Source organism: Prinia subflava, chromosome 27, assembly GCF_021018805.1.
Source record: "Prinia subflava isolate CZ2003 ecotype Zambia chromosome 27, Cam_Psub_1.2, whole genome shotgun sequence".
Classification (NCBI taxonomy): domain Eukaryota; kingdom Metazoa; phylum Chordata; class Aves; order Passeriformes; family Cisticolidae; genus Prinia; species Prinia subflava.
The window spans coordinates 4003824-4031209 of NC_086273.1; the positions used below are offsets into that span (position 1 = coordinate 4003824).

General features: G+C 53.3%; 2 protein-coding genes across 2 annotated transcripts; one reads left to right on the forward strand and one right to left on the reverse strand.

Moving 5' to 3' along the window:
* Positions 1 to 10502: 10502 nt before the first annotated feature.
* On the reverse strand, positions 10503 to 11956 carry LOC134562348 (olfactory receptor 14J1-like). The gene has a single exon (XM_063419724.1). The coding sequence runs from the start codon at positions 11954 to 11956 to the stop codon at positions 11369 to 11371; it is 588 nt and encodes a 195-aa protein (XP_063275794.1). The 3' UTR covers positions 10503 to 11368.
* A 4474-nt stretch (positions 11957 to 16430) lies between these two features.
* On the forward strand, positions 16431 to 27175 carry LOC134562349 (serine/threonine-protein kinase pim-1-like). Its single transcript, XM_063419726.1, has 9 exons — positions 16431 to 16499; positions 23142 to 23342; positions 23505 to 23921; positions 24045 to 24095; positions 24300 to 24666; positions 25318 to 25497; positions 25752 to 25899; positions 26132 to 26717; positions 27003 to 27175. Exons 1-7 carry the CDS (start codon positions 16431 to 16433, stop codon positions 25856 to 25858), a joined length of 1392 nt encoding a protein of 463 aa, XP_063275796.1. The 3' UTR covers positions 25859 to 25899; positions 26132 to 26717; positions 27003 to 27175.
* Positions 27176 to 27386: the final 211 nt, after the last annotated feature.

Below are 27386 nucleotides of genomic sequence, written 5' to 3' on the forward strand. Positions count from 1 at the left end.
GAGTCGCTCCACATAGGAGCCAAAGCACTGGCGAAAAAGTGTGGAATCCCAGTCGCAGATGCCAAGTATGTCGTAGCCAGGTGCCCACATTGCCAGAAGTCACCTTTATGGACCAGCGGAGTCAATCCCAGAGGCCTTGAGGCCTCAGAAATCTGGCAATCAGACTTCACCCTTTGTCAGCTCTTGAAACCCTGTGCGTGGCTCACAGTGACTGTAGACACTCAGAGTGGGATGATTGTAGCCACCCAGCATCCTAAGTCAAACTCCAAAGCGACCATTTTACACTGGCTGACAGCTATGGCATGGCTCGGCATTCCGAGACAAATTAAGACAGACAATGGTACTAACTTTACTTCTAAGTCAGTCAAAGAATTTTCACAGAAATGGGGCATCACTTTAGTACAGGGTATCCCCTACAATAGCACAGGACAAGCCATTGTTGAGCAGGCAAACCAAACTCTGAAAACAAAAATTGAAGTGCTAGCAAAAGCAGAAGGCTTTACCACCGCCATTCCCCCTGGCGAGCAGGCACGTGTATTAGTCACAGCTCTTTTAGTGCTGAACCAGTTTTCTAGAGGAGATGCAGCTCAAAGCCCCGTTCAAAAGCATTGGGCCACTCAGGCGTTAGAAGAAGGCCCACCAGTTATAGTCAGGAATGAACTGGGAGACTGGGAACCAGGGTGGAGGTTGGTCCTCACAGGCTGAGGCTATGCTGCTGTAAAGGGACAATGTCATCAAATGGTGCCCACTGAAGTCCATTAAACCTGAAATTCAGAAAGAAACTAACAAAAACTCTGAGGTTTTGATTGCAGGGCCCAAGCTCAAAGCGTTCCCGTAGTCCATATACCTGGAAGCCAGAAGAAGAAATTACAACACTGACCAAGAATGCCTCATTGGTGAGACCTAACAAGGGAAACACTTCTTCTTGCTTTTGCTTTAGCACTCTTAGCCACAACACGGGCAAAGCCAGAATCTTATTCTCACCAGCCGTTTAGATGGGTTCTAAGATTCCAGGGTAACGAAACAGTGATAAAAGAAAAAATTACAGCAGACGCCCCATCTTGGGAGTTTGACATAGGAGACATATTCGGTCCCCATGTAACCTATTATTGCTTTCCATCTGATAGATTTGTGTGGCTGTACAGAACTTACTGGTGCCCAGCCTCTAACCCTGGGAAACCCTGGTGTAAGTACCCGGGTTATGGATACTGTGGGTACTGGGGCTGTGAAACCATCGTAACTAGTGAAACTGAAGGTTGGGGACCGAGCACGCCCCATAAGATTTTGAAGGTCACCCTTGCCCCAGACGGCTGTAGCTCACCTTTGACACCTCTGTAGATTAAACCAGACAATGCTGGCATTACAAAATGACAATTTTACAGCCAACTGACCCCAGATGGGCCTTAGGTCGAGCATGGTCAGTGTTTATATCAAAAACAAACTTTAAGAATGTACAAATAATCAAGCTTCAATCACCTCCAGCATTTCAAGCTGTAGGGCCCAGCCTAGCAGTTAAAAGCCCCCCTCAAAGCCTTCTAGCAGCTTTTCCAGCCAAGCCAGCCATCACCAGTCTACCATGCCCCGTGCAAAACATGCTCTCTTTGCCTAGCCTTTTATCTATTCACCCCGTTAGGCTAGAAAACCCAATGTAACCATGCAGAGCCCCTTGTTTCGCATGCTAGAAGCTGCCTTTCTGTCGCTGAACCAAAGTAACCCAAGCTAGACAGACCCCTGCTGGCTGTGCCTTGATGCGCAACCCCCTTTTTATGGAGTCGCTCTAAATGCGTCACTAAGCTACTCAGACAACCCACCTCAGTGCAGATGGGACACCCCCCGGAGGGGAATCACCCTGGACTACGTCACTGGCCAAGGCATATGTCTTGGAAACATGACCTTAGGTAAGCAGAAGGGTGATCTCTGCATAGAGGCAATTACACTCCCAAAGAAGTCAAATAAATGGACAATTCCGTCTCCATCAGCGATGTGGGTCTGCCACCAAACGGGGTCAGTCCATGTGTGTATCTCCCAGTGTTTAACAAATCTGCAGATTTTTGCGTGCAAGTTTTTATTGTCCCCAGGGTCCTATATCATTCAGGAGACTAAGTGTACCAGCTCTGGGAAGAACCCCACAGACTGCAGAAAAGAGAAGTCTTCACAAGCATAACGCTAGCGATGCTCTTTGGTCTAGGAACCGCCGGCACAGTCACTGGCGTCTCAGCCCTCATCACCCAGCACCAGGGATTCTCCCAGCTGCAAGCCGTGATTGATGAAGATTTGCAATGTATTGAAAAATCCATCTCTTTCCTGGAGAAGTCCGTTTCATCCCTTTCTGAAGTTGTGCTACAAAACAGGCGTGGACTGGACTTGCTGTTCATGCAGCAAGGACGGCTTTGTGCAGCCCTTAAAGAAGAGTGCTGCTTTTACACCGATCATACGGGAGTCAGCTGTGACTCCATGGCCGAGCTCAGAGAGAGACTCGCCCAAAGAAAAAAGGACCGAGAGGCCAAACAAAACAGTTTTGAATCGTGGTACAATCATGCTCCATGGCTGACCACTTTAATATCTTCCTTGATAGGACCCCTCACTATAATAATACTTACCCTGCTTTTTGGTCCCTGCATACTGAACAAATTAGTTGCCTTTGTTAAGGACCGCTTGCAAAGAGCTAACATTTTGTTTATCAACCAACAGCGACTGCTTTTATGAATTTCAGCTCGCGTTAACCTCATAAAATTTATACCTGTTCATGTTTTAGACAAGAGTTATGTATGTTAGCAAATTGTTACACACCCCGTTGTTACCAAGTTCTATGCCCATGTTTTATACCCCTTCTGCCTTAAAATGTACCCTGTTAATCATGAGGGGGGGGAATGTGGTAGATAGGGTTGTGCTTAGAAGAAATCAGGCTGTCACAGGCAGAGAGGGTCCTTCCCCCTTGTGACCAATGTTACCCAACACCCCAGTTGCTCCACCCAGTTCCACCCAGCCATGTCCATTTATGGTTGTGCCAAATCTGGCCCCATGAAGAAGGGCGTGGCATAGCCAACCCAGGTTATATAACCCCAAGCCCTGTTTCAATAAACGCCATTTGCCGTCCACCACATTGGTGTCAGCGTGTCTGTGGCCCGAGTGGCTCGAGTGAGGTTGGGCTGCCCTGCTGGCTCTCGGAACCAGGTCGTCACGCCTTTCGCTAGAAGGCAACATAGTATGCATCTGTATGCAGACTGTGATATAAAATATGCTGACTTAGAAAGGCCACAGGACAGACCTTGTTGAGAGAGAAATTGAACTAGAAACAAATTTCAAATGATGACCTTACAAATAGACTAGATATTTTGGAGAAATAGAACTAAGGAAGATATGTTGTAGTAGGACACATGTGAGGCATTTTGAGATGATTGGCTTAAAAGCATTAGCAACTGTTATAAATGAAGGTCCCAGAAACATCTAAATTAAATTTTAGCAACAATTTTTAACTGAATGACTATAATCATATTGAAATGAATAGAAGCACATTGAGATAAATACATATAAGGTAAAATTTGGCAGTGGTTAATTAAGTCTGATTAAGGTTCTGATAAGGCATAAGCAAAAGTGATCGGGGTATGGAGTGGGACCATTTCCCTCCTCACGTAAGAAGCACAACGATCTAATCTTCAGTTTATATACTATAGGGTAATGCATATGGATTAAGATTTCCCATAAATCTCCTCCCCTTTCCATTTCTTGAAATCTATGTCACTATATTTTATGGCGCATACTCCCCTTGTTGGTAGGGGGTTGTTGTGGTGTGGGTTTTTGCTTTGAGTTTCCAGGCCAGTTTTTTATTTCATTTGTGTATTATGATTTAAATTATGCTTTGTGACATGCAGCTTGTCTCCCCTAGACCCATCCTCCCCCACTCCTAGAGACAGGCACTGTCCTTCCTTTGTATCAGTTTGTTCTATTTTCAGGTTCTGTACCTTAATTTTTATGCATACTGTTATATGTCAATTGTTTTACTTGTCAGCTGGCCGCTCCCTAGGAGTTTCCCCATTGTCCCTCAAACCTTTATCCCTTCCCTAATTTCCCCCTCCCCAGTTGTCAATCCCCTGTACCCCTGCCCCTGTCTCTAGAACCTTCCCTGCCAATTTCCCCTTGCTTGATGTATCATTTGCTGTCCTGTATTGTTCCACTCCCTTTGTTATCCCCATTGGATTTAGTTCTGTATTCCCCGCCTTAGACTCCTCCCTAAGCGTACCCTCATTGGTTCCTTGCTTTGTGCCGCCCCTTCTATAAAACCCACAGCCAGAGGCCTGCCTTTCGTTCTTGGGGTTTGGCTCTTAGGCTTTATTCTTCAGTTGTCCACACCTTCAATAAATCTCCTCAGTTTACCCCAAGACCTGTCTCGTCCTTGCTTCATCTGTGCGCCCCAGACAGACATTGCTGAGAGCATTCAAGTCCCTGGGTGGGGAGGTGAGAGCTCCCCAGGGGGAAGGTGTCGCACCCCTTGCTGCTGTGTGCCCTGGGACACATCAGAAGCACACACCGTGACAGGGGGTCTCTGGTTTCCTTTTGGTGGTCTTCTGGGATGAAGACATCTCCTCTTCCTTTCTTGTCCTTCAAACAGTTTGTGCCTGCGTATTAAGTGTTGTGTCATGTAAGAAGGCATTATGTTCCAAAAACTAATTTGGCAATCTATAAATAAAGCTACAACTTTAGAAGTCTTTCCAACTCTACCCAACCCAAGGACAAATCTCAAGCTAACTTTGTTTCTTCCCAAGCCTGACTCTGTCTTGGGACATTATATATCTCAAACTACACCGTGCACCCTATTTTTAGATATAACATCTGCAAAGGGGTCTTCTGCTTTGTAACTTAATTTATTTTATTGCTTTATAACAGCTATTTTTAAAAACATTGATATAGTTACAATTTTCATTAGCACGAATCATAATCCATTTATAACATGAGGAAAAAGCAAAGTCCCTCCCAGGGTAGAATGTTGGTGCAGGAGGTGTCCCAGCGTGAGCCTGGGCCATGGCCTGGCTCTGTGTGCCAGGAGCCGGCAGCACTGGGTGCAGGAGCCCAGGGAGGGCACAGAAATGCTGGGCTGAGAAATGCTGGGGGCACAGCGAGATGGGCGAGTGCAGCCGGCCAGGGCACAGGAGCAGCACGCACAGGGGGCACAGCCTGCAGGAGAGATGGCCCCGGGCTGGGCAGGGCTGGCAGGGCCACAGGCACCCAGGCCGTTGTCCCCTGGGCTCTGGCAGCGCCTCTGCAGCCCCACAGAAGGAATTTTCCTTTCAGGGCCTGCGCTTTGGCTCTGCCTGGGCCCTCCCTGAGGAGGCTGGCAGGGCTTGCAGGTTGATGCCATTTGTCCTTGCTGCCCCTGCCATCCCCCTGCCCCACAAACAGCCCTGAGCCACCCGCCAGGGACAGGCCCTGCTGTCCCAGCCTGGGCTCAGGGCTTGGCCTTTCTGCTCCCTGCAGCCAGCCCAGGCCTTGCTCAGCATTGCAGTTCCCTGCTCACAGCCTTGGGCTCCCTGCAATCCTGCCCTCAAGGATCTGCTCTCAGCAGTGCCTGCGCAGCCTTGGGCACTGCCTGCCCTCAGTGGGGCCCAGGGATGCTCCAAGGGACTTGGAGTTTGGCTTCTGACTCCTTGAGCAGCTTCTGCAACCTTCTCTCAGTGCCTGGGGGTCCTGGACTGAGCCCCAAATCCACTGTGGGGCTGATGAAAATACAGAAAGCTCTCAGAAACCTCTTGTCCTCCTCCATTGGTCTTTGAGTCTCCAGGGCTTGTGCAGCTGATTGGAGTCAGTTTTGAATTCTGGTAATGAGGAAGATTTCAAAGTACCTTTGTCTTTTTTTATTTTATTTAATTAAGGGTGGGTTTTTTGTTTGTTTGGTTTTTTTTCCCCACTTCAGAGAAGAGGTGACTGAAGCCTTGGTACATTCTTCAGCTGATCTTGATGCGGAATGTCCTTTTAGGATGTCTGGGCACAGAGAAGAAGGAGCCCCTTGCAGGCTGACCCTGTTTGGACACCCTGCTCCTCACCCCAACCTCACCATGTCTGACATCGCCCACCTGGGACTGACAGCCCACAGGATACAAAAAATTATGCATTTTTCTTTAAAAACACAACTTGTTTAATTAGTGACTTAAAACATATTCTTCTCATTTAAAATACTATTCTAGATTTTTATTACTTTTTAATATGTATATTAAAAAAACGTTTATTTTTAGAAACCAAAAAAACTATATGTCATTGGTTCTAAGTAACACATTTCCCTTCATTAATTCGTTGACCACTGTTGGCTATTCTTTTCTCCCTCTTTATGCTAATTAGACCTATTTCTAGTCCTTTTGTCATCCTTTTGTATCATTTTGTGAGACAGGGTAAAAGGAGACGCTTCAGGGTCCGTGGAGACATTTCTAGGGAACATTTGGGGCAGTTTTGGGTCTTGGGAGGAAATTTAGACAAAACATGAGGCTCTGGAGGCAACTTGGGGCGCCGGGTGGGCACTTGGAGGGGCCCTTAGGGATTCTGTCGGACAATTCGGGGTCCGGGGGAGCACTTGGGGCTCCAGGGGGCACTCGGAGGTCAGGGAGGGGAATCTGGGGGCCCTTCGGGGTCCGGGCGGGCACTTGGGGGACTCTGAGGGGGCTCTCTGGGGCGCGGGGCATGATGGGAGTTGTAGGCGCGGGTAGGACACGGTTGAACGGGGCCGCGGAGCATCACGGGAGTTCAAAGCACAGCGCCAATGGCTCTCAGGGGCGCGGGGCATGCTGGGAGATGAAGTCAGGGATGGAATAGCGCTCTACCGGCGCCGCGGAGCATGCTGGGAGCTGTAGTCCCGGAAGTGGCTCCAACAGGGCGTTTGGGGATCGGGGAAGGCACTTGGGGGACACTTTTGGGTCCGAGCCACGAGTGCAGGTCCTCAGCAGGGAATTTACACGGTTCGGGAGCACTTGGGGGAGCTTGGGGAGCTCTAACCGGGCTCTTTAGGGCGCGGGGCACTGCATGAGTTTCCGGCGCGGAACTGTGTTATGAGGGGCTCTGAGGCCGCGGGGGATGACAGGAGATGAATTCCCAGAAGCGGCTCTAACGGGCATCTGTGGGGTTGGAGCATTCAGGGGATCTGGGGACGCTTTTGGGGGTCACGAACTGGCGCTGAGGGGATCTTACAGACCCTGGAGGGTCTGGGGGACACTGATGGGACACACGGGGGGCGATACCGGGGTTCTGTGGAGCGCGGGGCATGACGGGAGTTATAGGCAAAAAGAAAATGATGGCGCCGACAGCAGGCACCGCCTCCGAGGTCCCGATTCTCGGCGCTGATTGGCTGCGAATGGTGATTGGCAGAAGGCTCGGCAAATGGGCGGAGGTGGGAACAGCCAATTCAACCCCTCCAGTGCCTCCCAGTACACCCCAGTTCATTCCCAGTAAAGCCCAGTACATCCCTCCAATGCCCCTCCAGGCCCTCCAAGTACAGACCAGTCCCTCCCAATACAGCCAAGTTCGTTCCCATTCCCTTCCAGTTACTCCCAGTGTCGTCAGTAGTGCACCCAATGTCCCCCAGTCTTCCCCACAGTGTCCCCAGTGTCCCCACTTTGCCCCAGTATCATTCCCAGTATGTTCTGGTGTGTTCCAGTATGTCCCAGGACGTCTCAGTGTACCCCCACAGTCCATCCCATTCTGCCCAGATTCCCCCTCAGCATTCCCTGTGTTCCCAGGTTGTCCCAGTCCTCCCCAGTGTCGCTCCCAGTATGTCCCAGTGTCTCCCACAGCGTTCCCAGTGTTGCCCAGTATGTCCCAGTCCTCCCCAGTGTTTCCAAGGACACTGGAACTGCTCACGGTGTCCGTGGCCCCCAAACCCAGCAGTGGGGTCAGTGCAGTGTCCGTGGGCACAGCCCCTTGCAGGGCCCAGTGCAGGTTGGGATGATGACCCACCCTCACAGCTGGCCCAGGGCAGGGCTGGAGGGGTTTTGGTGGCACCTTGGGCTGGCACACACTTGAGGAGTGGGTCTGTTTTCAGTGGGGAAAGTTAGGAATTTTACATTGCTTCAAAAAATAGAAAATCTCTTTATTCCTGAGTGCACTCCAAGCAAAGCAGGTCCCAGGTGAGGGAGGACACACAGGATGGGCTTGGGCAATGTGCAGCAAGGTTGTCCACACTGGCTCAGCCCTCAAGGCACAGCTTCTCTGAGCAGGCCAGGCCTCCTGAGGAGAGACCCTGGATCAATGTCAATCACAGAATGCTGCAATCACCTCTGCTCCAAAGAGAACAGTATTAAAACAGACTCTTTATAACAGGAATGTGTATTTCTTAGAAGATCTGTGAAATCTTTCTCTAAAAGTGTTTCTCCATAATTTCCTTATGAACTGCACCAGACCCCAGAGGGAAATCAAGGCAGAGCCGTGCTTTGTTAGAACCTTCTTGATCCCACTGAGCCCTCTGGTGCATTTGGTGCTGAGCCCTGGAACCTCAGGGCCTGAAAGGAGATTGCACAAACCTTTCCTGACAGGTCCTGTCAGTGCTGGCATTGTCAGAGCACTCCCAGAGACTCACCTGCATTGCTCTGCAGCCAGAGCTTTCTCCCCTGATGGGCTCTCTCCTGTGCTCCCACCCCAGGCTACCTTCACCCTCTTTCTCCCTTCTGCTGCCTGCCCTTGCTGCCTGCAGGAACTGCCCTTCTCTGCCCTGTGGCCTCCTCCTCTGTGCCAGAGGAACTGGGAGAGCCCTTGCAAAAGATCCTGGAAACTGTGGGATGTGCCAGCCTTAGGAGACCCCTCCAGGAATGGAAGTTTAACTTTGCTACAGCCAGAGAATGATTGATGCAAACACTGTGCAGATTTCTCCCCTAGCGAGAGCTCAGTCCCCCTCCCAGCCCAGGCTGCTCCCATCTCTCTGTGCCTCTGTGCTGTGCCCGGGGTGGCTGCAGGCAGTGCCCCAGCCCTGCTGGGCTGGAGAGGAGCTGCTCCTGGGCAGAGCTGTCTCTGCAGTGCTGCCCTTGCCAGGAGTTGCCTCTGTGCCAGGAGCCCGGCCCAGATCAGCAGCACAGACACAGCACCAGGACTTCTCTTATGGGTTGGGGGCTGAGTCCCTGAACATCAGTCCTTGAGAGGGAGTTGAAGAAATCTCTCAAGCATTCAAAATCAGAACTAAACTCCAAAGTTTCTTGAGGTTTGAATGGGTTCTACTGAAGGACACGACTTTGAAAGTGTCCCCAAGTTCCAGTGTGAGCAGGACACTTTAGGATTTCAAATAAGGTAAAAACCTTATTCCACAACTCAGTATTTAACCCCATCTTTTCTTCAGTTTTCAACAGGAAGACAGGCTGTCCTCAGGACAAGAGTTCTCCTCAGCTGGTAGATGGGCACAGGGAGCAGAAGAGCCCCCCTGCAATCCAGGAGGAAGCAGCTGGGGACCTGCTGAGCCACTCAGATGCTCACAGGTGTCTCTGGGACCAGATGGGATCCATGCTAGGGCCATGAGGGAGCTGCTGGATGAGCTCCCCAAGCTGCTCTCCATCATTTCTCCTCAGTCCTGGCTCAGCAGGGAGGGCCCAGAGGCCTGGAGGTGCCAATGGGAGCCCATCCCCAAGAAGGGCTGCAAGGAGGATGTGGGGAACTGCAGGCCTGTCAGCCTGCCCTGGGTGCCCAGCAAGGGGATGGAACAGATCCCCTTGAGAGCCATCCCAGGGCACCCCCAGGATGCCCCAGGGATCAGAGGCAGCCAGCGGGGATTGCAATATCTGCACTGAGGATCTGCAGGAGGGGATTGAGTCCAGCATCAGCAAATTTGCAGGTGACACCAAGCTGGGTGTGAGTGTGGATGTGCTGGAGGGTAGGAGGGCTCTGCACAGGGCCCTGCACAGGCTGGATCCAGGGCCCAAATCCAACAGGGTGAGGCTGAACAAGACCAAGGGCCGGGTCCTGCACTTTGGCCACAACAAGCCCTGCAGTGCTCCAGGCTGGGGACAGAGTGTCTGGACAGTGGGCAGGCAGAAAGGGACGTGGGGCAGTGCTGGACAGCAGGCTGGACATGAGGCAGCAGTGTGGGCAGGTGGGCAAGAAGGCCAATGGCTCCTGGCCTGGATCAGGAATGGTGTGGGCAGCAGGAGCAGGGCAGGGATTCTTGCCCTGTGCTGGGCACTGGTGAGGCTGCACCTCGAGTGCTGTGTCCAGTTCTGGGCTCCCAATGTAGGAAGGACATGGAGGGGCTGGAGCGTGTCCAGAGAAGGGCAACAAGGCTGGTGAGGGGTGTGGAACACAAGTGCTGTGAGGAGTGGCTGAGGGAGCTGGGGTTGTTGATCCTGGAGAAGAGGAGGCTCAGGGGAGACAAGGTGGTGTCAGGGCACAGGTTGGACTTGATGATCTCCAAGGTCTTTTCCAACCTTGCTGATTCTGTGATTCTGTGAAACCACCCTTGGAGCAGTTGCAGGATGAGCCCTGGGCCTCCTCTGGAGAAGGTGCAGCAGCCCAGGTCCCTCAGCTTCTCCTCACAGCCCCAGAGCCCATCCTGTCAGTCCTGCAGAGCCTCTGCAGCCCCTCCTCATTGCCCAGAGCAGGGAGCCCCACAGGCAGACACAGCAGGGCAGATGTGCCCCCCTGGCCTGTGGTGCCTCTGGCAAGGGAGCAGCAGGAGGCACTGCAGGAGCCTGCAGACAATTCCTGAAGCACTTGGAGGATGATCCTGCTCCCCAAGGGACGTTCCCATGGTGTGATGCTGTTTGTCCCCAGCCTGCCCACGGCCAGCCTGGGGCTGCTCACGGGGCTTTTCTGTGCTGAGCCTTGGCCTGGCCATGTTCTGGAGAGAGCCTGGGCAAGGAGCCTGCAGCCCCCAGGCCCTGGCCTGAGGCGTCAGCGCTGCCCCAGCAGTGCCCATGGCCTGTCCCTGCTGCAGCCCCGGCACTGCCACCCCCAGCCCTGTGCCCGGCCCCGAGAGCACTCAGGCCCTACAGCAACAGCAGGGCCAGGAGGGCAGCGGGGCAGGGCCACGGCAGCAGCACTGGCAACACCAAGTGCTGCTGCTGCTGCTGGGCACAGCTGCTGTGCCAGCACTGATCTGCCCCAGCTCTGCACACAGACATTGCTGCTGCAGCCACAGAGAAGGTAACAAAAGGGGGAACTCTTGTGAGAACTCTGCTGGAAGTTCTTTTTGCTCTTTTAAAAACCACCAAGAGCTCAGCTCCTCATTGACACAGTCTAGAACCAGAGAAAATGCGGAGGACAACAACACAAGAAATGGTAGAATCAATGGCCTTGCTTTGTGAACATCACTGAAAAATAAAACAAAGAAAAAAACCCCCAATAACCAAACCAACAAGATGTATCAAAGATGACTTTTATTACAAATGATTTGCATAAATAGGACAGCAGTTTAGTGTTTCTGAAATCGTCCAGTGAACAGTGTCGACACAGCAACCCTGAGCTCCTGGTTCCTCAGGCTGTAGATGAGGGGGTTCAGGGCTGGAGGCACCACCGAGTACAGAACTGACACTGACAGATCCATATATGGGGAGAAGATGGAGGGGGGCTTCAGGTAGGCAAAAAATGAGGTGATGATGAAGAGGGATAGCACGGCCAGGTGAGGGAGGCAGGTGGAAAAGGCTTTGTGCCGTCCCTGCTCAGAGGGAATACTCAGCACAGCCATGATGATCTGCACATAGGAGAAAACAATGAACACAAAACAGCCAAAAGCTACAGAGATACTAACAGCAAGAAGCCCAAGTTCCCTGAGGTAGGATTTGGAGCAGGAGAGCTTGAGGATCTGTGGGATTTCACAGAAGAACTGGCCCAGGGCATTGCCATGGCACAGGGGCAGGGAAAATGTATTGGCTGTGTGCAGCAGAGCATAGAGAAAGGCACTGGCCCAGGCAGCTGCTGCCATGTGGGCACAAGCTCTGCTGCCCAGGAGGGTCTCGTAGTGCAGGGGTTTGCAGATGGACACGAAGCGGTCGTAGCACATCACGGTCAGGAGGGCAAGCTCTGACGCAACAAAGAAGACAAGCAAAAACACCTGAGCAGCACATCCTTCATAGGAGATGTTGCTGGTGTCCCAGAGGGAATTGTGCATGGCTTTGGGCACAGTAGTGAGGATGGAGCCCAGGTCGCTGAGGGCCAGGTTGAGCAGGAAGAAGAACATGGGGCTGTGCAGGAGGTGGCCGCAGGCTGCGGCGCTGATGATGAGGCCGTTGGCCAGGAGGGCAGCCAGGGAGATGGCCAGGAAGAGGCAGAAGTGCAGGAGCTGCAGCTGCCGCGTGTGTGCCAATGGCAGCAGGAGGAAGTGGCTGATGGAGCTGCTGTTGGACATTTTTTCACTCTGGGCATCACGGACTGTTGAAAGAAGACATTGACAAGCTGGGATCAATTTATTTGAGTCAGTCCTATGTATTGTATTTAGAATCTCCTTAAAATGACTTTGCTTACTATGAACGAATTTTGCTAAACTTTTTTGAGTTCAGGTATCTGCTGTTGCTGAGGTAAAGCATCATCTTCAGCATTGCTCTTCAGCGAGAACACTGGGGAGCCCAGTGGGAAAACAGAGCTTCCATTGCACTCAGACCTGCTGGTCCCCACAAAGGTGTCCCTTGTTCATTACACCTCTCTCTATTTCAGGCTGATGGCACTTCAAACTGTCTTGAAAAATAAACTGGACTATCTGAAAGTTGCAATTTAAAAATAAATTCCCCTTAACTCTTCTCTCCTTTATTTTCTTTGATGCCAGAAAGGAAGGGATATCCAGGGTTGGTCTGGCTCTCTGCTGCCTGGAGTTGTGCCTACTGGGAGCTGTTTCTCTCCATCCAAGCCTTGTTCCTGCCACTGCTCCCAGAGCCCAGCCCAGCCCTGGGGGCTCAGCTCTGCCCTGCACACACCTCCCAGCACAGGGCACTGCCCAGGGGCATCTCCTTGGCACCAAGGCCTTAAGGGCAGCTCACACAAACACAGATGCTGCAAGCCAAGGTGCTGCTGCTGCTGTCTGTAGCTAGAGGAGGGTGAGGAGGCACTTTCTGAGGGAGATCTCAGGCACATCTGCTGATCCCCAGGGTGACAGTGCAGGAGTGTCATTGACACAGACAACCCTGACAGCCACTTTCCCTTTCCTTCATGAGAAAGCTGAGAGCAGCCCTGGCCATGCAGCACCATCTCCACAGCAGCAGGAATCTGCCCTGATGGGGGTGGCTCCTTCCACCTCCAACTTCTCCCCACAGTCCATGGGAGCTGCCAGGCAGGCTGAGAGCTGCCCCTGGCAGGTGGCAGATGCCCTGGGCTGGCCAAGAGCCCTCAGGGCTGCAGCACCTGCTCTGCACCACAGCCCTGGGCAGCCCTGGCTGCAGCCCCAGCTTCAGCCCCTGCAGCCGTCCCTGGCAGCAGGAGCCGTCCTGCCCTGTCCCTCTGACGGTGCCCAGGGCAGCCCCGCTCTGGAGCACATCCTCCCCCAAAGCAGCAAGGGCAGCAGAGCCATCCTTACAGTCACCTCAGTGCTGTCCTGGCTCAGCTTCAGGAGATCCCTCCAGACACAGACTTACCCTGTCAGAAGTGGGGAACATTTCTCCACGAAGAAGAACAGAATTTTCAAAAGTTCTGAAGATTTCACCGTGAATGAGCTCAGAATTGTCCTTCATGTTGCTCTGAGGCTCTTTCTGCTTCACTGCTCTGAGGTACCTGCAGGCAGTGCCCTCAGCCCTGCTGGGCTGAAAGAGGAGCTGCTCCTCAGGAGAAATGTCTTTTTAAAGCTTTTCTTTGTTGCCAGGAGCTGACTCTGTTCCAGGAGCCCAGCCCAGCTCAGCAGCACAGACACAGCACAAGGACTTTAATGAGTCTCTTGAGGTTTGGTGTTGTTTACATGAGACTCAGTCCCTGAGAGAGTGTTGAAAAAACTTCTCAAGAAGTCAAAATTGAATTGGAATACTAAAGTTTCTTCAAGTTTTAATGGGTCCCACAGAGAAACAGTACTCAGAAAGTGTCCCCAGGTTCCAGCTAGAGCAGAACACTGCAGGCAGTGAGGACAGGTGGGCACAAACAAGGCAAAGGTGTCTCTGATGCTGAGCAAACCTGGATGTGTTTCAGGAATGCAAAGGGCCAAGGCCTGAGCCCCAGCCCCTGCCAAGGCAGATCCTGTCCCTCCCTCCTTGCTCAGGGCTCTTCCCGGGCCACTGGGATGTGGGGATGTGCAATGCCAAGGGCAGCACCATGGGGCGGCCCCTGCCAGGCTGCTGAGCAGGGACAAGGAGGCAATGAGGCCCCAGGCCTGCAAGGGTCACTTGTCCCCTCCTGATGCCTCAGGCCCAGGGCCAGCAGCCATGGCCCAAGGGCTGCAGGAGTTGGCTGTGTCAGGGCCTTTCAGCTGCTGCCCATGCCTGTGCCCTGTGCAGCCCAGGCTGTGCTACGGTGTCCATGCCCTGCGCCTCTGTCCCTGCAGGCTGTCGTCATCCCCCGGCTGCCCCACCTGGCTGGGCCCTTCCTTTGCTGACAGCTCTGCGTCCTGCCTGCCTCTGCCTGGGCACACAGAGCCTTGGGCTGCTCCAGACTCCTGCTGGGGGATGTGCTGCACCACAGCCCTGCTTTGGGAGGGAAATTCCTTTTTTTTGTTCCTAGTCTGGGCTTCCCCAGGTGTTCTTGGCATTAATATTTTTTTTTCTCTAGCTGTTCTCTACTATGTGAAAGGATCCATCATCTCTGAAACCACCCTTCGAGCACTCCCAGGTCTCTCGTCTCTTGTCCCCAGACTCCACTCCACTGAGCACAGGACTCCTTTGTGCCTGTATAATGATCTCGTGCTTGAGGCCATGGGTGCCTTGAGAAGAAGGACAGTTCTTTTCTTTAGGATGGAAACCACAGAACCCCGGTGTTCTGAAGGCAAATGAGAGGCCACGGCAAGCCAGACCTGTCTATGCTTGCAGCTTTTGTCTAAAATTCACCCTTGGATATTTGTGTAGTTTTGGAGATGGAATTCCATTTCAGCCATGGTTGCCTGAAGCAAAATGACAATTCTTCTCCATAGGAAGGAAAGGGCAGAGCCCCAGTGTTTCAAAGGCTGATTAGATGTAGCTGCAAGGGTGTCAAGGCCAGAAGACCTGTTTGTTTTGGCAACTTTTGTCTGGGAGCTATCCTTGGGTAGATGGAATTTGGGAGACCAAATCCCAGTTTTGGGATTTTTTTCTGGACAAGGACAATTCTTTCCCATAGGAAGGAAAGTACTATCACAGTATTTCAAAGGCAGATGGGAGCTGACCCTCAGCAAGCCAAGGGAACATAGACAGTCATGGCAGCTTTTTTCTGGAAGCTGATCTTGGATATAAGGGATTTTGGAGGTAGATTCCAAATTTTGCCCGTGGATGCCTGGACTTGAAAGACTTTTTTGCACGGACAGAAAAGCACAGCCCTCCAGTGTTTTGAAGGCAGATGAGAGGTATCCCCTAAGAGGCCAAGGCCATCCAGAGCTGTCTGTCCGGGCAGGTTTCATATGGGAACAATTCTTGGATATATTCAAATTCAGAGGTAGAATCCCAGTTTTGGTCATGTACCTCTGGAGGAGAAGAAGAGTTCTTTCCTACAGGAAGGAATGTACAGAACTCCGGGGTTTCAGAGCTCAATATGTCAAGGGGTCAGCTGGACCAATCACGCTGCCCCCAGAGGCCAAGCCAACCAGACCTATTCCATGTTCTTGGATCCTTGGGACATGCAGTGTTACAACTGCCCCTTGGTTCCATCAGGTCCTGTAGTATCCTAACAGAACTTTGTTTCCATAAGACCCAGCAATATCACAATGATCTCCTTGCCTCTGCAGTGGAACAATGGCACCTTTCTTCCATGAGGCATTGCAGTGTCATAGTGGTTTCCTTGGTTCCATGGGACTGCACAATGAAATAATGGCCCCTTGCTTCCATGAGGTCGCAGAGCACCACAATGGCCCCTTGATTCTATTGAGTTCCCCAGGACCACAGTGACTCCTTGGTTCCACAAGGCCTGGCTGTGTCACACTGGCCCCTTGCTTTCATGGGGACCTGTAGTGTCATGATGGCCCCTTCCTTCCATGAGGACTCAGAATGCCAGAATGGTCTCATTGCTCCCATGAGGCCCTGCAGTGTCACAATGGCTCCTTGGTTCCACAAGGCCCTGCAGGGCCCCTTGATTAAACGAGGCCTCAAAGTTCCATAATGGTCTTGGTTCCACGAGGCCCTGCAGTTCCATAATGGCTCTTTGTTGTCACAAGAGGTTGAAGTCTCATTGTAGCCTCAGTGGGTTCCCCCACTGTGTCACAATGTTCTCCTTGGTTCCATATTGCCCCATTGTGTCACAATGTTCTCCTTGGTTCCACAGAGTCAGAATGTCCCCGTGGTCTCATGGAGCCCCACAGTGTCACTATGACCTCCTTGATTCCATGAGGCCCTGCCATGCTGCAGTGACCCCTTGGTTATACAAGGCCCTGCAGTGTCACAATGGCCCCTTGGTTCCAGTGGGTCCTGAAGGGTCATAATGGTCTCCTTGGTTCCACGAGGCCCCGCAATGTAACAATGGACTTCTGGTTCCATGTGCTTTCGTACCGCCAACAACAGTCTCCTTGGTTCCACAGTGTCACAATGGACCCTTTGTTCCATGAGGTTCAGTAGTGTAACATGGACGCCTTGATTCCATGAGGTTCTGTAGTGTCACCATGGACTCCTTGGTTCCGTGGCCCTGCTGTGGAACAATGGACTCGTAGTTCCATGAGGTTCCGTAGTGTCACCATGGTCTCTTTTGTTCCACAAGGCCTTGCTGTGCCACAATGGCCCCTTGCTTCCATGAGGTTCCGTACTGTCAATAGGAATCCATTGTTTCTGCAGTGTCATAAAGGACCCTTGGTTCCATGAGGTGCCTGGCCTCCCACAGCCTCTCACAGACCCTTTCCCCTTCAAGGTGCCTAAGAGCCCCTCATGACCCCTCACAGCCCCTCATGGCCCCACACAGCCCCTCATGGCCCCTCACAGCCCCTCATGGCCCCTCATGGCCCCTCATGGCCCCAAATACAGGGCTCCTCCCAAAGGAGAAGGGGTCAGGCCCTGCTTGTTCTCCTTTTATTTCAGTCCCTTCACATCCATGAGTAAAGAAAGGCTGAAATGGAGCCTTTCCCCAGTGGTTCCCTCCAGGTTAATTGCAGCTGAAGCTCTGTGCTGGCGCTGGTCCCAGCGCCAACATCCCCGCAGCCCCCAGGCCTTTGCTGTCCCCTGTGTCCATTCGCTGTCCCCGAGTCCCGCCCGGCTCTGGCAGCAGCAGCAGCCGCAGCGCAGCGGGCGCCGGCCCGGCCCAGCCGCGGCTCCCGGCCAGGAGCAGCAGCAGCGCCGGCCCCTTCCCGCCTGCTTCTGCCTCGGCTTCCAAGGGGCTTTTCCAGGTGAATTCTGGAGTAGGGCAACAATCACCCAGAAACAGCCCTGATTCCTCAGGGCCTGGCTGTGCTGCCCTGACCCAGCCTTCAGAGAAAGAAAGGATCGGGTTCCAGCGCTGTTTTCAGCACTGTTTTACTCACCCTGAGGTGGCAGCAGGAGGCTGCTGGTGCCTTTGCCTTGGGAATTGGAGATCATGGCTGCTCTTGTCTCTCTTCTGCTTGCCACTTGGATTTTACACGTAAAACTACAATTGCCTCTTTTCATCGGTGCTACCCACATGCTCTCCTGATGGGGTATTTTGTTGCAGGCATCATGATTAGCAGATCTTGGAAGCTCAAAAGTCACAGAACACAAAGTCAGGGAGAGTTAAAGCCACACAGGCCACATTTGCAGTGCTCAAACACAGCTCCATTGCTGGTGCTGCGGAAAGGGAATCAACTGACAGAGGCCATCACAGGAATTGCCTCTGGAGTGTCAGATAAAATGAAAAAATCCACCAGGAGAAAGACAAATCAGAACTTCTTGATTTGCTTCATTGTTTCTTCCAAGCAGCAGCAGAAAGTGGGGATGCCCAGAGGTATTTCCAGCTGCTGCTGACCCCAGCTGGAGCCCAGCCTGCTGCCCAGTCCCAGTGGAACCTGAGCCCAGCCCGGGGAGCTCCCGCAGTGTCGGGAGCTCAGCGCACGCGGGGCCAGGCCCAGAGCCCGGGCACGGCCGCCGATTGCGGGGCAGCGGCGCAGGCGGAATGTCCTGCAGCCCAAACCTCCTGCTCCTGCCACACAGCGCCCAGCCTTCTCCCCCTCCTCCTCCTCTCCAGCACAGCACAAATTCCAGCTCGGAGAAGGCTTCCCAAGGCAGGGCTCATGCTCCTCTTTCAGCCTGAGTGTCCCTGCAGAGGAACAGGGCATCCTTCAGGCAGTTCCACCAGCTCAGGGTTCTCATTTCATGGGGGATCTGAGATGCAAATGGCCTTGTTAGCAAGGACTAAAGCAGAGGGAATGGATCAGAAGCTTTAGAAAAAATGACCTTTCTTGCAGACAAAGTTCACCAAGTCATTCCCTGCATTTCTCATTTTCAGATTCTTTCAGTCATCTACTGAGAGGTCCAGCTTGTTCTAGTGCTTTTCAGGAAACAATTATACTCTTGATTTATACCAGTACAAGACATGTAGAAGCATTTAAACTGAACACAGAAACAAACTCCCTGTCACCTCATTTTTATGTTCTAGATCACTTTCCTGATGTCCATGGTGGTGTTGGAATGATCATCACACAGCTCTCCACTTCTGGCTGCAGGCTCTGGAGATTCTTTCTCTGCACTCAGCCAGGCTTGTATTCCCTAACAATTCACAGAATCACAGAATGACTAGGCTGGAAGAGACCTTCAAGACTGAGTCCAACCCATGCCCTAATATCTTAACTAAACCTTGGCACCGAGTGCTATGGATGCTGACAATTGGACTGAATTCAGGTTTCAGGCTCTGCCAGGGTCTGTGAAAAAGACAGGTGAGCAACTTTCTCATTCTGGCCTGGGAAAATCTTAAGGAGGAAACCAAAACAATCCTGGGAAGTGAAAAACCATCAGCAGGTGTTGTTTTTCCCACATGTTTACTGGAAAAGGTGTTTACAAAAAGGGTGTAGACTCTAAGGACCAATCATATGAATTGTGCCAAAGTACTCTACAAATAGAGAATTTAGAAGAATAAAGATTGCTCTCATTTCATCATCATCTCAAGAGTCATGTCATTATTTCTATGCCATCCAAAAACTGTAACGACAGAGTAACACATCCAGTCTTTTTTAAACACATCCGGGGATGGGTGACTCCACCACCTCCCCGGGCAGACTATTCCAGTACTTTATCAACCATTCCATAAAAAAACCTTTTCCTAATGTCAAACCTGTATTTCCTTTGTGCAGCATAAGACTGTGTCCTCTCATTCTGTCAGTTGCTGTCTGGACAAAGAGACCAAACCCCACCTGACTACAACTACACTTCAGGGAATTGTAGAGAGCAATTAGGTCACCTCTGAGTCTCCTTTTCTCCAGGCTAAACAACCCCAGCTCCCTCAGCCGTTCTTAACAGGGTTTTTGTTCCAAGCCCCTCACCAGCCTTGTTGCCCTCTCCTGGACGTGCTCAAGCATCTCAACACCCTTCCTAAACTGAGGGGCCAGAACTGGACACAGCACTCGAGGTGCAGCCTCACCAGTGCCCAGCACAGGGGAAGAATCCCTGCCCTGCTCCTGCTGCCCACACCATTCCTGATCCAGGCCAGGAGCCATTGGCCTTCTTGCCCACCTGCCCACACTGCTGCCTCATGTCCAGCCTGCTGTCCAGCACTGCCCCACGTCCCTTTCTGCCTGCCCACTGTCCAGCCACTCTGTCCCCAGCCTGCAGCACCGCAGGGCTTGTTGTGGCCAAAATGCAGGACTCAGCACTTGGACTTATTAAACTTCATCCTATTGGACTCTGCCCATCCATCCAGTCATTCCAGGTCTCCCTGCAGAGCCCTCCTACCTTTCAACAGATGGACACATGTTCCCAGCTTTGTGTCAGCTGAAAATTTGATAATGAAAGGCTCAACACACTCATCCATGTCATCAATAAAATATTGAACAGAACTGACCCCAGCACAGACCCCTGAGGAACACCACTGCTCCCTGGCCACCAGCTGGATGCAGAACCTTCACCACCACTCTCTGGGCCCGGCCATGCAGCCAGTTCCTAACCCAGCACAGAGTGCTCCTATCCAAGCCGTGGGCTGCCAGCTTTTCCAGGAGTTTGCTGAGGGAGACGGTGTCAAAGGCCTTGCTGAAATCCAGGTACACAACATCCACAGCCTTCCCTGCAGCCACCAGGTGGGTCACCTGGTCATAAAAGGAGACCCAGCTGATCAAACACAACCTTCTGCTCTTAAACCCATCCTGGCTGGGTCTGATACCCTGGCCATCCTGTAGGTGCTGTGTGATGACACCCAGGATAAACTGCTGCAGTACCCTACTGGGTACTGAGGCCAGGCTGACTTGAGTTGTGGGATAAGGATTTAACAATTAAAACTGTAAAGCAGGTATGTTTTATTTCCAGCTGGAACACACAGGGGATTTTCCACCATACCTGCGTACATGGTTGAGACAGCTTTAAGGGTTAAATACACTTAGATCCCACAAAACCACCCCTCCCTGCCCGCCCATTCCCTGCCCACTCTCCACCTCCTTGCACTTCATATTATAATTAGTCTCTGGTGCCACACCTCCTGGTAGTGGCTGGCTGGAGTCTTCTGATGAAGTAAGAGGTCTTCCTCAGTTGTTCACTGTTTGACCTCTGTCTCTGGGCAGAGGTGCACTAATGGTTTGGCTAATTGCAAGGTCAGTTTGTCCTGGCCAAAACCAGGAGCCTGATTCTTACTGGTTTCTTTAGCCACAGGTTCTGCTTTATCAGGTTTTCACAATACCTAAGTCTTGCTTTACTGAGTTTTCACAATATACACAACATACATCTTATCTCTATGGCCTTTACCTATCAACTAAATCCTCATGTGTTCCGTTACAAGTCGTGTTTCTGATTTTACACGGTTGCTAAATAAGCTGTAAATTTCTGCTTCCCCTCCATCTGCTTAAGCACATTAAATGCTTCTAAGATTCTGAATTTTAGATAAGTTTGCCATATCAAACTGGCCTATAATTACCAGGATCCTTTCTACCCTTCTCGTGTAGGGGTCACAAAACACATTGGCCAACCTCCAGTCCTCTGGAAGCTCACCAGTGAGCCAGGACTGTTGGTCAGTGATGGAGAGCGGCTTCACAAGCTCATCTGCCAGCTCCCTCATCACCCTGGGCTGGATCCCATCTGGGCCCATGGATTATGAACATCCAAGGGGCTCAGCAGTTCTCTGACTGCCTCCTCCTGGAGAACAGGGGCACCAATCTGCTCCCTGACACCATCTACCAGCCCAGCAGGGCAGCTGTCCTGAGGACAAGCCGTCTTCCCACTAGAGACTGAGACAAAGAAGGCATTAAGCACTTCTGCCTTCTCCTCATCTGCAGTTCCTAAGTTCCCTCCCACATCCAGTAGAGAACAAAGGTTGGTCTTCCCCTTCCTTTTGCTGTTAATATATTTGTAAAAACATTTTTATTATCCTTTACAAAAGTTGCCAAAATGACTTCAAACTGAGCTTTGGCCTCTCTGATTTCTTTTGCTACGTGCCCTTGCAACCCCCTTAAATGCTTCCTGAGAGACCTGACCCTCCTTCCTAAAATGATACATCCTCTTTTTATTCCTTACTTCCTTCAAAATCCCCTTGCCCATCCAGGCTGGACATTTGCCTTGTCAGCTCATCTTTCAGCACACAGGGACAGTCTGTTCCTCTGCCCTCAAGATCTCTGCTTTGAAGCACACCCACCTTTCCTGGACTCCTCTGTTTTTAAGGGCTGCTTCCCAAGGAACTCTCTGAAGAAATCTCCTAAATAGGCCAAAGTCTGCTCTCCAGAAGTCCAAAGTAAAAATCTTATTGATGTTCCTCCTGATTTCACAGAATATTGAGAACTCTGTAACTTCATGATCCCTGTGCCCCAAGCAGCCTCCAACCACCACATCTCCCACCAGCCCTTCTCTGTTTGCAAACAACAGGTCAAACATAGTCCCTCCCCTGGTGGCCTCACTCATCAGCTGTCACAAAAAGTTGTCCTCCACCCACTCCAAAACCTTCCTGGACTGCCTCTTTTCTGCTGTATTAAGTTCCCAGCAGATGTCTGCTAGGTTAAAGTAACCTACAAGAACAAGGGCTGGTGATCCTGAAACATTCTCCAGCTGCTTCTAGAAGAAGTTGTGCACCTCTTCTCCCTGCTTGGGTGGACGATGACAGACTCCCAGTAGGGACCCCTGGTAGCCTTTCCTGTTTTCTTAGGGTAGAACAGGAACAATGAAAACCTTACCAATGGCACAACTCCCCAGCCCACAAGGGGAAAGGAAAGAAAATGTTGTCAAATTCTCAAAACCTTTCTCCTGCTTTGCTGCAAGACTACTGCAGCACAAATGGTGTGGAAAGTCAAGAGAAGCGGCATTGGTGGGATATCTTTTGACAGAAGCTGCAACTCGTTCTCCAGGAAAGGTTACATGAAAGAGCAGACAGGACTGTGGAGAAGATTCTGGGAAAGCTGAAACAGCTTTTAGGAAATGAAATGAAAGTGGAAAGAAACAATCCAAGATGTTTTTCTCTGTTTATTTTTGTGCTCCCCTTTTCCATCTTAAACTCTTCTCCATTTCATTATTCCAAGTGGCTCTCACCTCTAAGATCCATGACTAGTCAAGTTTTAGACACTGTAAAATACCATGATGTACATCCAGTTTGCCTTGCCCTGTTTTTCTTGGAAAGCAATGCTGGAGACACAAGTGCAGTGCTTGGGTCAGGTACAAATTCTGCATTCAGGGAATGTGCTGTGACAGTGTCTGACCCTCAGCAGGGCCAATGCACAGCAGCAGCCAAGGGGATTCCTCTGTCACTGTGCAGGAGTCAAGACTCTGGGTCTTGGCTGAACACGGCCAAGTTCCCGTGTTTGGACAGGCTCAGGGGTTGCCCTGGGGGAGCGCTGGGCTCAGCGCGAGGCCAAGGACGCAACAGAAAAAACTGACACGGAAGCAAACGGCCCTGGGGCTTCAGTTGCAGCAGCAGCAGCAGCAGCAGCAAAGAAAAAAGCGGCTTTGCCGACCAACCCGTGCTTCCCCTCTCCCTCTCCCACAGTCCTGAAACCTCTTCCAGTCTCCCTTTCTCGGTGTCCCCTCCTTTCCCAGTCTCTCTCTTCCCTTCCAGGCTGGGCCATGTCCCCGACCCACCCTCAGCCCCAAGCGGGGCTGCCCCGTCCCTGCCCCCGGGCATCTCACCGTGGTCTCGCCTTTGCCCAGCTCTGGCCGTCATGGCTGGGGCGCTGCTTGGCGGGCATCAGTGCCTGGGGATGGGGTGGCATCGCCGCCCTTTGGCTGCGCCTGTGCCGAGCCTGGACCCAACCCCGGCCCCAGCCCCGGCCCCGGCCCCGGCTCCTGCCCTGGACCCGGCCCCGGCCCCAACCCCGGCCCCTGCCCTGGACCCAGCCCCGGCCCCAGCCCCGGCCCCTGCTCCGGCCTCGGCCCCTGCCCTGGCCCCGGCCCTGGCCCCAGACCCAGCCCCTGCCCTGGACCCGGCCCCGGCCCCGACCCTGGCCCCAGTCCCGGCCCCGGCTCTGGCCCCTACCCCCGCTCCTCCCAGGGCCCGCAGGGGACACAGGCACTGCGGTCACTCCCGCCGCCTCTGCTGCGGCTTCCCCGGCCCGAGCTCCTCCGCTCGGCAGCGCGGCTGCCGGCCCTGAGCCGCCGCTGTCCCATTGCCAGGAGCGAACCCCTGGGGATGCCCAGCCCAGGCCGCTCGAGGCACCCTCAGGGGCCGTTCCTGGCCCCGGGCCGAGCGCTGACAGCCGCGTCTCGCCGGCAGGGAAGGCGCAGCAGCCCCTCCAGGAGCAGAACCGCCTGGGGTCACTGCTGGGCCGCGGCGGCTTCGGCAGTGTCTGGGCGGCCACACGGATCTCAGACCGTGCCCCGGTGAGTGGCGGGGCCGGTGGCCAGTGGACGAGGAAGGAGCAGAGGAGGAGGGCGGAGGAGAAGGAGGCTGGGGCTGGGCAGGGCAGGCAGTGAGCTCAGCCTGCTGCTCCCCTTGCCTTGCAGGTGGCCATCAAAAGGGTGCCACGGAACCGCATCCAGCACTGGGGCAAACTGGTGAGTGAGCGGGGCCAGCAGGAGAAGCTGGGCCATGCCGGGCGGGGATGAGCCCAGGCCTGGCAGGGTGGAAGCTGCCAGGACGCCTGGAGGGAGAGCGGGTGTGAGGCCAGCGAAGGGCGCAGAGCATCCCGGGCTGGCTGAGGGGTCCCCGACCCCTGGCACGGCCTCAGCCCCACTGACGGCATCGTGCTCCTCCCACAGCCCAACGGCACCAGCGCACCCCTGGAGATCGTGCTGCTGCACAAGGTCTCCACTGGTTTCCCTGGTGTCGTCCAGCTGCTGGAGTGGATGGAGCTCCCCAATGACATCATTATCATCATGGAGCGCCCGGAGCGGTGTCAGGACCTCCAGCACTTCATTTGGGCACGGGGGTTCCTGTGTGAGGAGGTGGCGCGGGAGCTGTTCCACCAGGTGCTGGAGGCCGTGCGGCACTGCACCAGCTGCGGGGTCCTGCACCGCGACATCAAACCAGAGAACATCCTGGTTGACCTGGCCACCGGGCAGGCCAAACTGATTGATTTTGGCTGTGGCACCTACCTGCAGGACACAGCCTACACACGCTTTGCAGGTGAGCCCTTGCTGGGGTGTTGTCCTTGTTCTAGACATCTCCTGGCCCAACATGTCACAGCACAGCCTGGGTGTGGCACTGGAGATTCTCCCTTTCCCTGACAGTCATGGCACTACGTTTTCCGCCCAGTTGCCTTTGAGCAGGTGTGGGTGTGGGTTCTAGCAGCTTCCAGCCCTGCTGGCAGCCTTTGCCAGCAACTCTGCCCAGGACTGGGGCTGGGGCTGGGTCAGCCACCCTGACAGAAACACCCGTGGCTGTGGGCAGCAGAGAGTGGGGGAGCCAGAACCTGTGCACCAGCCACTTTGGTGTGCAGGTGAGAAAGGGCTGGGACTGCTGTGCTAGCCCTGTTTGCTTTGGGTTCATAATGTTTTTGGGGCAATGCAGACAGGGAGGAAGAAGGCATGGTTTTATCCAGCCCTGAGTGGGGTTTTCCTTGTCATGGTTGGGTCTTGCCAGGGCTTCCCCTGCCCTCTTCCAACACCAGTGGCTTCTTTTCCAACCCCTAAGTTTGCACACAAGTCCCAGGTGCTGGCCAGAGGGCAGCAGGTCACACCACGTGCCTCTGGGGCAGCCCCTGCATGCCCAGGGATGCTGGGGCCAGGCTCTGGGAGCAGCAGCATCCCCCTGATGAAATCCATCTGTATTCCAAAGGAACACCATCATACAGCCCCCCGGAATGGAACAACTATGGCTGGTACTATGGACAGCCAGCTACCGTCTGGTCCCTGGGCATCCTGCTGCACCAGATGGTCTGCGGGGAGCACCCTTTCTGGAGGGGCCACAGGATCAGCTGGGACCATCAGCTCTCGCTGCCACCACGGCTCTCTCAAGGTGGATCCTCATCTCTGGGCATGGGGGGAATACCAGTGATGGGAGATAGCAGCGGGCTCGTGAGCATCCTGCTCTGGCAGCTGCTAAGGAGGTGGCACATGTCCTGCTGTCTCGCTCTGCTCCAAAACAGGGAATTCCTGGGAAGTTTAGGCCCAGCTCTGAGCAAATGCAGCATGGCCTGGGAATGGGAACAATGGGGCAAAGCGGACAGGAGCCTTCTCCAACTGACCGGGGGTTTCTGGTTTCTCCCCCAGAGTGCCAAGATGTCATCAGGCGGTGTTTATCCATTCATGATGTGGACAGGCCTTCAGTAGAAGACCTGTTCTGTCATCCTTGGATGCAGGATATTCATCTGCCATAGACGAAGGGAGAGAGCCACAGGCACACTGATGCAGGGCTCTGGTAAGTTCCAGATCCATACAGTCCTTGGCAATCAGAAGCAAAGAAACCCAGACGTTTTTGTCCTGCCTGTGTCACTGCACAGGGCTCATCAGATGGGAACACACAGCCCCTGTGCTGGAGCTGAGCTGCTCTGCCCAGCACTGCTGGCTGCCATCCCAGCTGGTTTGGCTTGTCCTGGGTCACTGCCAGCTGGGGCCCTGGGCAGAACACTGACAGCCTGGTCTCACCCCAGGGAAGGAGAAGGAGCCCCTGGAGAAGCTGTACCAGGTGGGGCTGCTGCTACTGGAGACAGCCAGGACGACATCAAGGATGACAACCTCTTCCTTGACCAGGCCACCACAAAGCTGAAGCTGATGGACTTCAATTCTGGCACCTTCTTCAAAGCCAGGCTCCACAGCGAATTTGCAGATGAGTGCACTTGCAGGGGGATGCTCCCAGATTTGGAATGGCACAGCCTGGCTAGGAAACAAAGGTTTCTCTTTGCTGGGGTGGATGCATATGATTCTCCAGTGGGCTGCCAAGCTGCTTTTTGTCAGGGCTGGGGCCATGGGCTGGGGTGGGTATGAAATGGGAGTGGGGTCCTGGCCCTGCCAACAGCCCCCAGTATCCACTGTGCCTTTTCCCTCATTTCCCATTTTTGTCTGTATTATGTTTTTGTTAATTTGCTGTTTGTTTTTCTAAAGGAAGTGTTCTAGGTGGTGTCCAGTCTGGATCAGGAAGTGCTTGGGACCAGCCGTGCCGTGGATGGGCCGTGCCCTTGGAGAAGGCTGAGGACATCGTTTGGGAGCAGCTTTTCTTCCAGCGGCGGATGGCGTCAGGTGTGTCCCGTCTTCTTGGCCTGGGTGGGATCAGAGCTTTTGGGAGATGGCAGCCAGCACAGGAGCATCCTGCTGTGGGCAGCTGCTGAGGAGGTGGATGTGCCACGGCTGGCTGCAGGCTGGGCACATGTCCTGCCCTCCTGCTCTGCTGCCGAGGGCAGCAATGATGGGCAGCTCTGGGCACCGCTCTGGGCACGGCCAGCATGGCCTGGGCACCGCGGGCACTGGGACAAGGGGGACAGGAGCCTTCATCTGACGGGTGGGTTCTGGTTTCTCTCCTTGCAGCTGGGCTCTGCGGGTGCTGAGGCTGCTCTGGGCTCTGCCAGGGCTCTGCTGGAGCTCAGCACCAGGCCAGAATCAGCCAAAGAAGAAATGGTGTGACCTGCAGTAGAGACTTGCTTGAGCATTTTGGCAATGCAGCTCAAGTTTGCAGAGTGTACATCTCTGAGGGAAAACATCACACCCTCCAAAAATAAACTTGTTAAATAACTTCGTAAATGCAATCAATCTGTGATGCCCCCAGATGACATTTATCAGCTTGCCAAAGCTTTAGCTCATCCATTCTCTGAACATTTCTCTCTCCCACCAGCTATTGACTCTCACAACTGCTCCCTCCTTTCCCCCAGTGAGTTCCCAGCCCATCACAGTCTCCATCACACTGTTGCCTTC

What these genes read in the sequence shown, in the direction of transcription:
- LOC134562348 (XM_063419724.1), bottom strand. Translation starts at nt 11,956, where the DNA reads ATGTGCTACGACCGCTTCGTGTCCATCTGCAAACCCCTGCACTACGAG.
- LOC134562349 (XM_063419726.1), top strand. Translation starts at nt 16,431, where the DNA reads ATGGCCCCTTGGTTCCAGTGGGTCCTGAAGGGTCATAATGGTCTCCTT. An exon ending in GGATCTCAGACCGTGCCCCG is followed by an intron (nt 23,922 to 24,044) that starts GTGAGTGGCGGG and finishes CTTGCCTTGCAG; the next exon opens with GTGGCCATCAAAAGGGTGCC. An exon ending in GCCACCACGGCTCTCTCAAG is followed by an intron (nt 25,498 to 25,751) that starts GTGGATCCTCAT and finishes TTTCTCCCCCAG; the next exon opens with AGTGCCAAGATGTCATCAGG.